Here is a 17,458-nt window from a genome sequence, read left to right as displayed (position 1 = left end):
CAAAGCTAGTAACAAACTAGAAATGAGAGGTTGCCTACTAAACAAAAGAGTCATTTGAGAAAGAAACTTAGAGAATCTAGCAATAAGTGAACTAAGCACAGAAAATAGCTAAATCAGTAGAACAAATGAATAGGTTAGGGCAGACTATAGAGAAAAGATAGTAAGAGAATAAACAGCAATTATCGATCTCACGAAGCCGACTGTCATGAAGGCAGAAGCTGGAAACAGCTTGCAGTGCCGAGCAGTGAGGATGCTCAGAGTAATTGCGGCGTCAGTTTCTCAGCCTGGCATCCCTGCTGCAAACAGAATTAGTCCTGCCTTGCCAATGATTGAAGCTTTGTTTGCAGAACCCAAACACACTGACCCAAACTTTTGCATCTTTGCCTGTGAGTTTTTGAGTCATGTGTATAGACTGGGTAAACTGCAAATGAATTGTCCTTTTTGGGATCAATAGTTGTCTGCACTGAACTGAAGTGAACAGATCTAGTAGGGCTAATAGAGCTGGAGACCGGAGACAGGTATAGGTTTGCATTACCATTCACTGATGATTATTCCAGTGCAGTGTTCGTGTACTTTCTAAAAAAATAAGAGAGACAGTGCAAGCAATGGAGAAGTTTCTTGCTGACAAATCTCCATATGGGAAAATTAAATTACTAGGTCTGACAAGGGTACATAATTCATGGGAAAAAATTACCAGGAACTACTTAGCAGAAATGGAATTAGGCTTGAGACCTCAGCACCATACTCACTACACCAGAATGGTGCTGCTGAGCAAAATTGGTGAACCCTGTTTAACATGGCTAGGTGTATGGCTAATAAGAGAGTGAGTTGCCAAAGGTGTTATAGACCTATGCAGGTGTAGACAGTAGCTGTAGTGAGGAACAGATGCTTTGGCAATTGCTCAAAACAGGCACCTTAGTTAATGTTGACAGGAAAACGGTCTTAACATTTCTAGGATGCAAAAGTTTAGGTCAGTGTGTTATGCCTATAAACAAGACAAAAGAAAGCTAGACTAAAGGTGTGAGAAAGGAATATTTGTTGGGTATGACAAGAATAGCCCAAGCCAACATGGTCTACTATCCTGACAATGGGAAAGTGCAGAAGCACAAACTGGTGAAGTTTGTGTCCAGAACAATTGTAGAGCAGCAGATATAGACTGACATGACACCTGATGGCAATGACTTTGAGGTGCAGAATAGGGCTAACAAGACCAGGCAAAAGTGATGTGAGTCCAGGATGTACTCAGGGCCAGTTTCCTAGGCCTGAGGTGAACAGCCAAGCACAGATGGGAAAGACAAACCATGAACCTATGCGATACCCTTCTAGAGAGGAGGAAGCCAGGTTATCTAAATGAATATGTATCTGATGAGGAGAGTGATGATCAGGTACTGACTAACATAGATTATTGTTACAGAATGATGTGTAATGTACCCCTATCATTCAGATAAGCTATAACCTCAACTATCTGTAAGGAATGGGTTAAGGTGATGGATGACAAAATATAATCGCTGAGAGAAAATGACATTTAACCTGATCAACTTACCTAAAGGTAAGAATGAAGTGTGGGGTAGATGGATATATGCGATTAAGAACAATGTTGATGGATCTGTCAAATACAAGGCATGGTATGTAGCTAAAGGATACAGTCAAAAGATGGGTGTAGACGATGAGGAGACATTTTCTCCTGCTCCCAACTTGACCAGTATCAGTGTTGATGCAAAATGCAGCACAGGAAAACCTGAGTTTTACATCAGATGGATGTCAAAACTGCCAGTCTACATACACCAATAGATTGCAAGATTATCATGGAACAACCAAAGGGTTATGAGTTGAAATCTAGTACAAATGAAAGGTTCGTGTATAAGCTAGAAAAGTCACTATACGAGTTATAACGGTCAGTCAACTGGAATAAAATGTTAACTTGAGTATCTGAGTGAAAACGATTTCATGCAAAACCCAGCTGATCATTGTGTTTACACATGGGAAACAGAAAATGAGGAAGTGAACATAATAATATGGGTGGATAACTTGATATTACTGCTAGTGATGAAAATTTACTGAAGGTTGTGAAAGGGATGCTCACAGCAAAATTCAAGATGAAAGATTTGGGTAAATTTAAACATTTTCTTGGCATCGATTTTGACCACTTCTGTGAATATGTCACAAAAGAGGTATGTGGAGAAAATGCTAGAAAGGTTTAACATGCAAGATTGTAAACCTAGAGAGACACCTTGTGATCAGAAATTTGACTATACTGATGATGCAGAAATGATGAGTGGTGCCAAAAGTACAGAGGTAGAAGGTAGCCTACTCTATCTGACTACATGTACAAGACCCAATCTAAGTTTCGTGGAAAGTAAACTGTCACAGTACTTAAATGAGCCAATGGAAGAGCAATGGATTACAGTAAAACATATTGAGATATCTGAAAGGCAAAATTGACAAAAGAGTTGTGGTACAAGAAATGTGACAATGAGGAACTGTAGCTACAGACTTACAGTGATGCAGATTGGTGGCTGATGTAACTGACATGCAGTACAACCGGTTATTGTGTAAACCTAAATAAAAACGGTCCTTTAGTTTTGTGGAAAACCAAAACCACTGTTGCTCTGTCCACTTGTGAGGCAGAGTATATGGCGTTAGCTGCAACTACACACCAGTGTATGTACCTAGTACAACTACTAGAAGGTATTGACGGACATCAGTATGCAGCACCTAAGGTATATGAGGTCCAAGGTACAATAGTGTTATCAAAGAATCCTGTAAGCAGACAGAGGTGTAAGCATATTGACATAAAGTATTACCTTCATAAGGTCAGCTGTGAATGTTGGAAAAATAAGTCTGGAGTATTGCCCAACAGACCAGATGGTAGCAGGTGTGATGACGAAATCTGCAACAAAATTTAAGTTGATTACGTTTGTGAAGTTTATGTTTGGAGACTAACCATGTAAGTGAAAGTTTACATGATAAGGTAGAAATCGTTTTAAGAAGATAATGTGAGAGCAAGTGGGGGTATTGACATATATAAAATAAGAGTGCTATCAATTGTAAAAGTGAATCACAGAGGCATGCTGCTGAAGACAGCCGACAAGATGGGCTGGAATTGACATGTGGTCTGTGTATGTGGCAGTGCCCATGTGTCAGTAGTTTTTCAAGTTGATTTCAGAGAGCAGACCTGATGCCCCACATGTTTATATTCTTTTTGGTCTATTGCTGAGTATACATGCCAGAGTCACTGAAAAATTCAACTCTGACATCACCTGTGCAACAGTAGTGGAAAGTGCTTTCATCTCCAGTTTTAGCAGGATTCTCATACCTGGCTCCAGTCTGTCTGCAGTACTCACGACATTGGTTTTATTCACAATTTCAACTTAATCTGGGATCACCCCTCTTTTTTTGCACGGTACTGTCTTCACCCAAAAAAGTTAGGTATCACATGCGTGCAGCTAATGTGCAACATGCTGTACTGTTCCCCCCACGTGACTGACTATTTACATCATACTGTTTCATACACCTGCCTTCGTTCTTTTTTCTCTTCGCTGCCCACTAAAAACAACCATGCACCCTCCCCATCACTAACTCCCCCTTGTTGAATGTTCATAGTGCTGCTATTCCCATTCTTATATTACCAACAGACTGTCTTACCTTAATTTTCATTTGCCACCTACCCAGCCTGGTAACAAGGTGCATATAGAATCTCCTTGGCATGGAGTTAACACTGCTGAATGCTCTCTTTGAATAAGTCCATTATGGCACACATGACTCCCACCTGCATTAAAACTGTTCTGTTAAGGTAACCCTCCACTCAAAAATGTGTTTTTCTCATGTTAGTGTCCCCTAAAATGTCTAGGCCTTGACTCTACTGACTTGTATCTGTGCAAAGTTTGTCACTAGAGCAGCATTTTCACATTCCTCTACTGAAGGAGGAGCTATGTGTGCACTTCCTTAAAATCTCAGTTTCAAATGTACCCCGGGCAAGCTAGATTTGTTATGTCATAAATCTGAAGACCAATCGCAGTCTAATATGCAAATGCAGGGTGGGAAAAGAAACCTGAAACCTCCTGCACAGAGCGGACTTGTAAGTACAGAGAGCGAGTTTGCATTAGCATAGTGAAAGTTTTGACAGCGAACATGGTAGAGTGTGTTTTTGGATGTAAACCAGACTCAGGAACTTCCTTCCACTATCTGCCAAAAAAATCTCCTTATACTGCTGAAATGGTTGGAATTTATTTACAGACATCGGGCTCGCATGCCTTCAAACCTGGAGGGACTGCGTATCTGCACTGCTCATTTCAGTGAGAAGTGTTTACATAACCTAATGCAAAAAGAAACTTTTTTTGTAGTTTTCTTTTTTTTTCTGGATATATGTGTTCTTGTGGTTCATATGTGTGTTTTTGTCTTTGTGTTGCACTGCTGTGGGCTGGGGGAAATGACGTTTCATTTCATGTGCGCAGATGCATGGATTGAAATGACAAATAAATGTTACTGATCCTGATCCTGAAAAGTCACTGGGTTTTCAAAAGAAATTAGTTTGTAAGTCTGAAGCTGTGCCGACTATTTATCTTGGGACTGTGACAGTGAGTGGGAGTCCGCATGTAAGTTGTGTATTCCTTTTACTCAACCAACAGTCAGATGAAAGCTTTCTGCATTTAACGTATTTCCTTTGTGTTTTATTAATAGCATTAACTATGTTCCTTGGGCATTGCTTCCAGTAATTGATGGACCTGCTCCTTTTGCTTCAGCATTCTCACTCTAGCAGTTAATCTAGGGGAAGCTCCAGAGCTGAACTTCACTACCGGTAATGCCCAAAAAAAGCCACACAGCAAGAAGGTCCTGGGTTCGAACCCCAGAGTTGTCCAACCTTTGGGGGTCATCCCGGGATATCCTCTGTGTGGAGTTTGCATGTTCTCCCCATGTCTGCGTGGGTTTCCTTCGGGTGCTCCGGTTTCCTCCCACAGTCCAAAGACATGTAGGTCAGGTGAATCGCCCATACTAAATTGCCCCTAGGTGTGAATGTGTTGTCCCTGTGATGGCCTGGCAGCCTGTTCAGGGTGTCTCCCTACCTGCTGCCCAGTGACTGCTGGGATAGGCTCTAGCATCCCTGCGACCCCGATTGGGATAAACAGCTTGGATAATGGATGGATTGACTATGTTAGCTGCAATTAGTTGTTTGGTAATAGTAAAACTGTAAACTATGTATTTAGCTTACGTTTCAAAGTTCAGCCATATGAAATTATGACAGCGGCCCAAGGTGTGTAATTTTTCACCCATAAAACAGTGCGGTGTGCAATGTAAACCTCTTTTCTAGTCTGGACCTTGAGCCTGACCGGGCTCACGCAGGTCCCCCCTGCTCCAGTGGCGCCATTACAGATGTCTGTCGTCACGCACTTCGATGGTTGATGGAGTGGTGGTGGGGGGTTCCCCTTCTGGTGCTTTCTGGCTTGGTCCAAAACAAAACTCTTGGAACCATAAACTGAAGTGTGGTGCGGGTCGCCTTGCCCTGATGTCCCAGCAGTTTTTAATATCAGACTACTGCCAATGAGACAACTCCCAGGCAAACTTGGTTGGCTATCAACATAAACAGATATTATAAGTAATATAAAAATTTCAGCCAGACGGAATATATCTTTCTGCAAACTTTTGATTAGATCTCTGGTATGTAATTGTGTAATAACAATGTGACTATTTGTAATATTGTAGCAGATATTATTGTATGTTTCACAACCACTATTTTGCCAGCCACTGCCTGTTACAAGCTAACAAACAACATAAACAAATAGAAGATGCTAACTACACTTAACCATTCTGATGTCTGCCAGTCACCAATTTTGGTGCATAATATAGTCTGAGTTTGGGTCTGACCGAGGCTCAAACATGTATGGCTAAATCTGATGTTTGCCTTAATGCTAGCAGTGCTATACCTTTTAGTGAATTCTCCTCTTTTGAATACTTCACCTTTCATTTTTGTAGGCATGAACCCATTTTATTTATTTTATTTTACTGTCCTCCTAAATCAAACCACTCCTATATTACTGAGCTCTCAGACCTGTTGTCACTGACTATGTTAAAATATGACCGTGTTATATCATTCTTGGTGATTTTAACATTCATTTGTGTTGCTCAAACAATTGTTGAGCTGAGGAGTTTTTACATCTTTTACAATCGTTTAACCTTGTGCTTCATGACTCTGGGTGGACCCATGTCCAAGGTCACAAACTCGACTTAGTGTTAAGACTTTTATGTAAATATTGTTGATCTAAAAACTATTGATGCATGTATTTCTGACCATTTTAGCATTCTTCTTAACCTTTCAGCCCCTGCTCCTAGTTAATTGTCAGCCCCCACCTGCTCACACATCTTTAACCCCTCAACCAGCAGCACATTTAGCCAGGCCTGTCTCTCCTCTGCCACTGTCCCAGCTACTCGTTTACCTACTGTTGATCAGTTAAATCATCTCAATAGCATCTGTTTGGCTATTTTCGACTCAGTGGCGCCAACTAAAATTCATACCTACCCATCTAATTAAAGCGCTCCCTGGCTGAATGAACATACTCATAACTTGGCCAATTACCCCACTCATCTGAGCCATCCCAGTCACTGCTCCGCCCCCTCTGCTGATCCGAGGGCTTCAGACTACCACATGTCTCCTCCGATACATGTGGAGTCGCCAGCTGCCTCTTTTCACCTGACAGTGAGGAGTTTCACCAGGGGGACATAGCACGTGGGAGGATCACGCTATTCCCCCCAGTTTTCCCTTCCCCCCGAACAGGTGCCCCAACCAACTAGAGGAGGTGCTAGTGCAGCGACCAGGACACATATCCACATCCAGCTTCCCACCCGCAGACACAGCCAATTGTGTCTGTAGGGATGCCTGACCAAGCCGGAGGCAACACGAGGATTCGAACTGGCAATCCCCGTGTGGTAGGAAACGGAATAGACTGCCACACCACCCTGAAGCCTTGAGCAAAACTTTTTAAAGATATCTAGTCTTTTCTGAGACCTACAATGCTAGACATTTATAATTTATCACTTACTACTGGCATTATTCCCTGCAGTTTAAAGACAGCTGTGCTCAAACCTCTACTTCAGAAACTGCGCCACAATCCAGTCTCTTAATAACTATCAGCCAGTCTCTAATCTTTCATTATTTTCTAACGTAGTAGAGAGAGTTGTGTATCAACGACTTTCCACCCATATAGAAGAAAACTACATCTTTTCCATCAACTTTCAGGACCTGTCACTCCACTGAAACTGCTATAACCAGAGTGATAAATGATCTTCTACTTGTTATGGACTCTGATTCCACCTCTGTGCTTCTACTAGTAGACTTCAGTGTGCCTTTGACACTATTCACTGCATACTATCAGACAGAATAAATTGGAACTTTGGTGTCTCTGGCCTAGCTCTCTCTTGGCTTAAGTCCTACTTATCTGGAAGAACACAATATGTCTGCTATAATATTGCATTGAAATTTTCTGACATTAAATATGACATAGCTCAGGGCTCAGTTCTTGGCCCTCTAAATTTCTTTCTTAATTTTTTTCCAAATTATATGACGTCATGGAATAAATTTCCATTGTTGTACCATTGATACTTAGCCTTATACGCCTATAAGAGCAGATAACCGTACCCCCATTACAAATTTAGAGGCCAACTTGGCTGCTTTGAAAATTTGGATCTCACTTAATTTCTTGCTTTTAAATTCAGATAAAACTGAGATGCTGGTCGTTGGCCCTGCTAGACAGAAACACCAAGTAACAGTAATAAATCTGTGATTTTACATACATAGTGTGGCAACCAAAAATCTTGGTGTTATGTTTGATCCCAGCCTTTCCTTTGATAAGCACATTAAAGAAATCACTAAGACTGCCTTTTTTCACTTAAGTAACATAGCTAAAATTCAGTCTTTCCTGTCCATGGCTGATGCAGAGACTCTAATACATGCATTTGTTTCATCCAGTCTTGATTACTGTAATGTCCTGTTTTCAGGCCGGCCACATGCTAGTACTAAAAGTCTTCAGATGGATCAAAATGCTGCAGCTAGAATCCTAACTACAAGAAAATTTGACCATATTACACCAATGCTTGCCTCCCCTCATTGGCTTCCTATCCGTGTTGGATCAGACTTCAGGGTGCTTCTGCTGACTTACAAAATCCTAAATGGGCTTGCCCCATCATGCCTGTCTGGTCTCCTTAAACAATTTATTCCATCTCAAGCTCTCCACTCTCAAAATACAGGGCTCCTGTGTGTACCCAAAGTTAAAAAGAAGTCAGCTGGTGGCAGGGCCTTTTCCTAATGGGCCCATTCTTATGGAATAACCTGCCTGCTGCCATCAGACAGTCAGAATCTGTTGAGTCCTTTAAATCCAAACTTAAAATGCATCTTTTTGCCTTAACCTACAATTATGTGCCTTTAAATTGAATGATTCATGACCTGTACTGCATGGCGGGTCAGTTTCTGTCTCAATGAATTTACCAAGCACTGTTCTGCCAACGAGATTATAGAGTATATAGATTGATTATTCCAGCTGTTCTTTCTCACACGTCTTTTCTCTCTCTCTGAATTATGTCTTTTCCTGTCTGTCCTCTTGTGTCTGTGAATGGTGTGATGTGAGCCTCCCTTGTGTACATGTGTAGTCTGTCCTGCTGCCAGGTCTATATGGTGATGGTCATCACATGGTTCAGACACTTTTTGGCCTCTTGTTCATCTCATTCTTCATATATCTTATAATTCCATTATAATTCAAGATTCTTCATTTTTTATGTCTCATTATAAAAGTTTAAGAAAGTAAAATTGTTGAGTTTCAGCTCAACACTGCAGCAACAATAGTAACTGAACAACAACAAAACAGAACAAAAAACAGCAACAATAATAGTGTGTGATGTATGTAAGGTGCTGTGTGTGTAGGACCAGCCCCAATAAATGTGCACACGTGTGTGTGTGTAGTTGTCTGCATATCTGTGCATGGCTGTACATGCTAAGCTACCTCTGTGTGTGTGTGTGTGTGTGTGTGTGTGTGTGTGTGTGTGTGTGTGTGTGTGTGTGTGAGTGAGTAAACCGATGAGCCGCTGAAGGACCACAAGTCAGTACCATCAGTCTGGCACCAGGCTTAGTGTCTTTAATGTTCTTTGTTCAAAACCCTGGATGTTTGGTGGAAAAAGCTGTTTCAGAGCCTAATGGTGTGGGCTTTGAGGCTGCGGTACCGCTTGCCTGACAGTAGCAGCTGGAACAGTCCATAGTTGGGGTGGCTGGGGTCTTTGATAATCCTACGGGTTTTGCTGAAACAGCATCCATTGTATATGTGCTGGATGGAGAGAAACTTGCATCCACTGATGTCCTGGGCCGTCCGCACAACCCTCTGCAATGATTTGCGTTTGTGGGCAGTACAGTTCCCATGCCAGGCGACGATGCGTCCAGTCAGGATGCTCTCGGTTGTGCCTCTGTAGAAGGCCCATAGAATCCTGGGCCCCATGCTGAACTTCTTCAGTCGCCTGAGGTGAAAGAGGCGTTGCTGTGCCTTTTTCACCACATGGCCGGTGTGTTCATCCCAAGCGAGGTCCTCAGTAATGTGGACACTGAGGAACTTGAAGCTCTTGACCCTCTCTACAGCAGTCCCGTTGATGGTGATGGGGTCCAGCCTCCCCCCCTCTCTTCCTGTAGTCCACAATCAGCTCCTTAGTTTTGTTGGCGTTGAGAGAGAGGTTATTCTCCTGGCACCACTTTGTTAGATTGTTCACCTCTCTGCTGTATGCCGTCTCATCATTGTCGGTGATCAGGCCTGTTAATCTGTTATCGTCTTTCAGTGTTGTGTTCTGTAAATTGTGTTCTGTTCTGCACACACATCCATTACACGTCTGTCCATCATGGGAGAGAGACCCTACCTCTGTTGCTCTGCCTGAGGTTTCTTCCTATTTTTTTCTCCCTGTTAAAGGTTTTTTTTTTTTTTTTTTAGAGAATTGTTCCTTATCTGATGCAAGGGTCTAAGGACAGGATGTTGTATTGCTGTAAAGCCCCCTGAGGCAAATTTGTGATATTGGGTGATACAAATTAAATTGACTTGACTTGAAAATGAACCTTGTTTGTTTCCAGAGGATCATAGCTGTGTTTCCATTTATTGGTTATACAGTTGCTGGTGATGGGTTATTTGGCCTCATCCCTCTTAGGCTCCGAATTGCCGTGGCCATTACATATGAAACCGATCACTGGTGTCGGTTGTGGTGCAACTGTGCTGGTTTCGGTCATTATGCAACTCTGTTACAGTTTATACGATTGGGGATACCTGCAGTCAGCTGAGACTGACAAAGTCACTTAGATGAATGATGAAACGTTTCTCCCAATAAACGTCGTGTCCAAATGAACTGATTCATCTTTCTGGGATTTCCTTACCTGGATTATTGTGCATGCATCGAGACAAATAATGCGCAAGAACTGCACAAGAATCAGAGCCAAGATTTTTATCCAATCAAAGTTGTTGATGCATATGTAAGGGATAATCCACGACAGGGTGTGCATTAAAGGTGCATTTATATTATGGTCACGGAGAATGCTGGTTTCTGATTGGCTGGAGGGTGTGCGTTAAACCCTTATGCATGTGTAGTTAGGCTCAAGTTTAATCACTGGTCTAAATTCAAGTGCTGGCCACCTCCACAACCATAGCAAAGAACCACACCATGCAAACACTTTGTTGTGTGGATTATCCCTTGAACCTCTTGCGATGTCACAAATTTCAGTATCTTGTCCTTTTCTGCTTCTAGGTCTCTCTCAGGTCGAATCGTTGGTGGCGTGTGGTGGTTCTTCACTCTCATCATCATCTCATCCTACACAGCCAACCTGGCTGCCTTCCTGACAGTGGAGAGGATGGTGTCTCCCATAGAAAGTGCCGAGGATCTTGCAAAGCAGACAGAGATTGCGTATGGGACCCTGGATGCAGGCTCCACCAAAGAGTTCTTCAGGGTGAGATCAAGATACGCATCACAGCTGTGCAGATGTGCACATACTATATACACATGAAACCCGCATTTAAATATGCAATGTATACCAAGCATGCAGAGGAAAATGTACAAACACACACACACACTCACGCAGTAACACATGTACATACAAAACCCAGTAACCTGAATGGTATTTCTTAATTGAGCACCGTCTCACTTACTTTAGTAAAGCCTCCCATTGTCACATCCCTGTCTCCATCTTTTATTGTCTCACTGACCTATTCTGTTTTGTTCTTCTGTGCATTCAGAGATCTAAGATAGCCGTGTTCGAGAAAATGTGGTCCTACATGAAGTCAGCTGACCCATCTGTGTTTGTCAAGACCACAGACGAGGGTGTGATGAGGGTCAGGAAGTCCAAGGGCAAATACGCCTACCTGCTGGAGTCCACCATGAACGAGTATATAGAACAGAGGAAACCTTGTGATACTATGAAGGTTGGAGGGAATCTGGACTCTAAGGGTTATGGCATCGCCACCCCTAAGGGCTCCCATCTCAGGTAAACCTTAGCCACCGCGGCCCATCCGGATAGAAAGCCATCAGCACTTTTACTAAACCTTGTGCACGAGTGCTCCCTCATCTGTCACTCGTTCACCTATCCATCCAGCTTATTCACCATTTCATTTATCAACACATTCATTTTACATTATTGTATATGAACTAATGTTCTGTGCAGTTTGTTTTATTTAGGCACTTTGTGGTCTTGAGAGCTGTAAGCATAGTATGGTGTACTACATTTCATTCATGGTCATATGTTTCCTTAAAAGATATAGTAAGCTGGCCTTACTTTTTAAGTCATGGCACTTTCGTTTCCTTTGTCAGCTTCCATGTAGTCATTCACAAACTCACAAACCGACCTTGTCATCATTGCCACTACAGAAAACCGTCCTTTGGTTTTGTGTGTGTGTGTGTGTGAGTGAGAGAGAGACTAGACTAAGCCTTTATCCATGTGCTGTGTCCCTGACAAAGGCTCAGGCTGGTTGTGTGTGAGCACAAGTGGTAAGAGGGCTATGAGATGGCCTCCTTCAGCAATACTTGTTTTTTCTGCTGTCCTCTTATTACATTCTAAGCCTTCTCCATGGCCTTCTGTGGCCACCTGTTTGATTTGGCCTCCTTTGATGCTGGAGCACCCATTCAGAAGCAGAAAAATACACATATACACACACACACATTATATATAATGGAGCAGCATGGTGGCGCAGTAGTTAGCACAGTCGCCTCACAGCAAGAAGGTCCTGGGTTTGAGCCCTGGGGTAGTCCAACCTTGGGGGTCGTCCCAGGTCATCCTCTGTGTGGTGTTTACATGTTCTCCCTTGTCTGTGTGGGTTTCCTCCCCCAGTCCAAAGACATGCAGGTCAGGTGAATTGACTGTACTAAATTGTCCCTAGGTGTGAATGTGTGTGTGTGTGTGTGTGTGTCGGCCCTGTGATGGACTGGTGGCCTGTTCAGGGTGTCTCCCCGCCTGCTGCCCAATGACTGCTGGGATAGGCTCCAGCATCCCCGTGATCCTGAGTAGGATATGTGGTTTGGCTAATGGATATATATATATATATATATATATATATATCAACACAGATACAGGAAACAAAGTTTTAATGCATTGCATTTTTTCCCTGTATCTGTATTGATATTCTGCTCCTCATTAGTTGAGCACTTATAACACCATTGACGGTTTCAGAAAAAAACACTAAATATATATATATATATATATATTTCTGTGTGTGTCTGAGAAAGCCCATAGTTAATTGCATGTTTTGTATGTTTATATCCACCTGTATGGACTTTCCCAGACATACATAGACACAGAAATGTAAATAAAAATGAACTCAAACTCACCAGAAAAAAAACAGTTGACACAAATGCATATATGCACGTGTGCACACACACACACACACACACATCCTGCCTAATTTCCCATTATCTTTCTTCCTCATTGTCAGTGGAATACATGCTCTCTTACATCAGTAGGGTACTTGAAACAGGAACAGCTAAAGGGATCACATCCCATATGCCCACTTTTCCACTTATTGTATGCCAGTGTACGTGTTTTGAATCTGAAATCGGCAGGCTTGAAATGATATTCACCACATGCAACGTGATGGCTGATGATATGAACACTAATTCAAACTGAACATGCTTCTATAATTGATGTCCAAGAACAGCAGCTGTCATTTCACATTACGCTAATACCTCAACCACCTTCTCTTTCCCATATTCCTCTCCTGACTACAGAGAGAGGACCAGGGAGGCATCTGAAGCTTTTAATCTATCTCTAATAAGCTTCATTCATTTTAATGAAAGGAGCCATATGGAGAGACTTCAGACAAAGTAGCTCAAAATTCATTTGGGAGATCCACCTTGGTGGACATCCAGAGGTCAGAGCACACTGACTAGAAATGACTTGGCACCTACAGCTCGCACAGGGGGCATTTAAATTTCACCCAAATTAGATTTCATACAGCAACTCAGTGATGTATTTGTGATAAGACAAGTAATGAAATTAATCCTCTCTCCTGCCCCGCAGTCCGTCTGAACCAGACCTGCCATGAAGCCGTGCAAAGCGCAGGACAGCTGAGGATGCCCTCCATTATCTGCCATTTATAGTGTTAATTAACTGCCAGAACGGCGTATATTATTCACCAGCTGCCACACTGGACATTCACAAACATCTGATATTGTCAAAGAAGATGGGTTTCATTAGCAGATAATGGACAGCCATGATTGGCAGCATTGTATAAATGGATGGAAATTAGACCCTAATATCTTTTTCTCACTGTTAAAGACAAAATTGAATGATTCTCCACTTGCCTGGAATCAGTCATTTGTGAATGTCTTATGAATTCAAAGGGCTAGGTTCAATCATTCTCTACCTGCATTGCAGATTTTATGCATCAGGTTGCGCTGCCTGCTGTAAATGTAAATTTCATTACACTGCATGTTGGTTGTATTTGAATCTTGCCCTTTGGAAATAGAAATATGCTGAACTGACAGTTGGTCATTCTACAGGATATAATGACACCCTTCCCTCAAAATACAGATTTAATGGTGTCTTAAGTAATGTATGCAATGTATTACTTGCTCTTTGTCCCATTCCTTATACGTACTCTACATGTCCTACCAACCCCAATATTCCCTGACCATTAACGCCATCCCATCTAACACAGCCTTCCCTGAGATGTGCTCGCCTCGAACACCACTGAGCGTCTAACTGATCACCAGCAGCTGTCTGGACCATCCATGTCAGCACAATGTGATTTCTTTCTTTCCGTCTGAGTCCGCTGGGCAGAGAAAGAATTCAGAGGTTTTACCAGCTCTCAGGATGACCGTGTTCCCTACAGCTGTGTTGTGCACTCCCGGTTGTGGATAAAGGCTCTCTGCATCTCCTGATGAGAAAGGCAGAATGTCCCACACCTCTATGAAATCAATTCAGCAGGGCTTTATTGGCAAATCATCATCATAAAACTGATAGCGAATCGGAAAAAATGAAAAAATCACTTCAAAGCAGTGACGGCAGTCCTCTCTTCTTTTTTTTTACTTCCCTTGGAAAATGTTGGTTGTAGGTCCTCATTCTGCCCTTTCTGTGAGCTGTGGATGGGGAGAGTGTTTTTCCATAGCCAGTCAGCTTTAGGAAATACACACACATACACAGTCAAAGGAGAGAGAGAGAGAGGGAGAGCAACAGCTGATGAAGATGCTTTGGATGTGGTGGTTCACATTGTTGGTGTTTCCTCTCAGTGGTCCAGTACATTCATCAACCCTGAATAAAGACAAGAGCTCTTGAGGTAGTGTGGAAGTGAATGTGACAGTTAAAATAGCCAAGGTATTTATCTGCATTTGTCTCAGTTGCCTTGATGGACTTGTAACCTGCACGACAGGGGAATGGGCCTATGCTTGCGCAGGGACAGTTTACAGTCTAATGTCTAAGTTCAGTGGAGATTGGTGTAGGTTTTTTTCTAGACCGGATTCTAGTACTCACCCCAAAGACAACACACACACTCGTGGGTATAGTTTACAATAAAAAAACCAATTTATTTCAACAGTTCAAAGTAAAGTTATTTCAATATCAATACTAAATTAGATGTGTTTTTTATATATATATATATATATATATTTTACTCTATTATACTTTTTAAAAGTTCTTCCTAATATTCTATTTATTGTCTATATCTATCTATATTTTATTTATTTTATACCCTTCTAATATATTACTCATGCAGCCATATTCTACACTAACAAATTAAAGAAAATAATCCAAAATAAAGTATGAGTGCACTCAAAGAAAATAATAAAGAAAAGAAAAGGGGGAATGATTCAGTCTTCCAATCTGTGCAAGGTGCAATGTCCAGATCCTACCACAATCACAGGGGCAATTTAATGTAGAGGCGATGATGATGAATCCAAATCCAGGGCGATGATGGGGGCAATCCAAAGGGGGTATCCAAGGGTTCCAAAAGGGTGTAGCAAGGGGGGTTGTTCGGGGTACTAAAAAACCAGTCAGGATTCCAGCAGCGTACAAAACACAAGAGAAAAGAGTCTTCCTTCAACGGGAGATCATCTGTCAAGGAAGCTTCGTGGGAGGGATCTTTTTTGTCGTAGTTCAAATGTCCTGTAGCTCAAATATCCGTAGTTCAAATATCAATAATTCAGGTATGCATAGTCAAAGTTGTCCGTATTTCTAAATATCCGTATTTCTCTTCTCTATTGTCGACGGTTGTTTGCATGGTTTAAACTCTGTAGCTCGTGTGCCTCCTAGAGGCTACTCGTGGAACTTACATACGTCACAGGGTACATGTAACCATGTGGGTTACATTCTCCCCCTCTAAACCGCATCAGTCTCTGCATGCGTCTAAACACTGTATGGTCTTGCAGAGGGCACTCTAGAAGAATCAGGGACATTTCTGCCCAAACTTTCGAAAAATGAGGCCATGGCTAGGACTAAAGGTCTTCCTAGTTCACCATAACAGAGTCTCTCAGGGGGATGTCTTTCTCTGATAGATCTTCTGATCGGTTCGCTCTCAGACGGGTTTCCGTCAGACAGGTCAGCCTGGCCTGTCACACCAGTGGGCGGTGCACTCTCGGGTTCAAGTGGGTTGTTTTCAGGTGAACGTCCTTCAATAGGTCCAAATTGAGGTACAACAGTAGTGGATGATGCGGGGTCTCCCTCAGGTAAGTGTCTTCGAACAGGTTGAGAGAATTCATCTGTGACTACTTCTGTCTCACGCCCAATTGGTTTCTTTTCAAGTAACTGATTGTGAACAGACTCAGGGGTATGGGGTACTTCACTAAGGAGTGGACCATCAGATTGGGAGAACTCCGACGGACTTGGATTCAACCCGACTGGGTTCAACAGTTCCGTGGCACGTGCTAGAGGGGTGGCCTGTGTGGTTGTCCTAATGCTTTGGGGAAACCTTGTGGAGATCTGTGGATAGCAATCCTCATCCTCGTCACTGCTGGGCATATCTGAGTCAACAATATTGTCGTGCCTGGTCTGCTGCGAGACTGTTTCCCTGCGTCTCAGCCTCCTCGTTGGTAAGTTTGTGTCAGGTTCTGAGACTTTATCTGTAACAGGTAGAAAGCCGCAGGGCAGAAGAAGGTCTCTGTGAAGGGTACGGTGTGGACCTTCACCCTGTTCTTGCTTGACGACATACACTGGGCCATCTCCCATCCTCTTCACCACAGTATGGACTTCCTTTTCCCATCTGTCCGCAAGTTTATGTTTTCCTCTTAAATTGACATTCTTCACCAGGACTCTATCTCCGGTAACAAGTTCTGCGGCTCTGATCTTTTTATCAAACCTGGCTTTATTCTTCTCTCCCATCTTCTTAGAGCTTTCAGAAGCAAGTGCATAGCTGTCTTGGAGGCGCTGTCGAAGATGTTTAACATACTCCGAATGCGACTTGAATCCAATTTGGTCTGGTGTAAGGCCTAGAACCAGATCAATGGGTAGTCTTGGCTGTCTACCAAACAACAATTCATATGGAGAGTAGCCTGTGGTGTCATTTTTCGTGCAATTGTATGCATGGACTAGCGGTTTGACAAAGTCCCTCCAATGATATTTATCCTTGTCTTTTAGTGTCCCGAGCATGCTGAGAAGGGTCCTGTTAAATCTCTCGACAGGGTTTCCACGTGGATGGTATGGCGTGGTTCTGATCTTTTCGGTTCCAATCAGACAGCACAACTCCTTGATGGTGTGGGATTGAAAATCTCTCCCCTGGTCACTGAGAAGGCGACTTGGAAAACCATACTGTACAATGAAGTTTTCCCACAGTGTTTTGGCAACCGTATTCGCCTTTTGGTCTTTCGTGGGGATGGCAACGGCAAACTTGGTGAAGTGATCCGTGATGACGAGGATGTTTCTAGTGTCCTTACTATCAGGCTCAATACAGAGGTAATCCATACACACCAGTTCAAGGGGATAACTGGTCTGTATATTCTCCATATGAGCAGCATGCTGGGAATTGGCTTTCCG

The 17,458-nt window shown here is 42.6% G+C and overlaps 1 protein-coding gene across 5 annotated transcripts in view; it reads left to right on the top strand.

The window, feature by feature from the left end:
* The window catches only part of gria1a (glutamate receptor, ionotropic, AMPA 1a), a 110,867-nt gene that overhangs the window by 81,270 nt on the left and 12,139 nt on the right, over window positions 1-17,458 (top strand). For all 5 annotated transcript variants that reach the window (XM_056273323.1, XM_056273296.1, XM_056273285.1 and 2 more), the window contains 2 exons: window positions 10,756-10,954; window positions 11,241-11,488. In XM_056273323.1, the coding sequence (XP_056129298.1) occupies window positions 10,756-10,954; window positions 11,241-11,488 (447 nt within the window). The remainder of the gene's footprint in view (window positions 1-10,755; window positions 10,955-11,240; window positions 11,489-17,458) is intronic.

This window comes from Lampris incognitus, chromosome 1, assembly GCF_029633865.1.
Source record: "Lampris incognitus isolate fLamInc1 chromosome 1, fLamInc1.hap2, whole genome shotgun sequence".
In the NCBI taxonomy this organism is placed as follows: domain Eukaryota; kingdom Metazoa; phylum Chordata; class Actinopteri; order Lampriformes; family Lampridae; genus Lampris; species Lampris incognitus.
The sequence above is the reverse complement of the archived record's forward strand: the minus strand, read 5'-3'. Positions and strand labels throughout refer to the sequence as shown.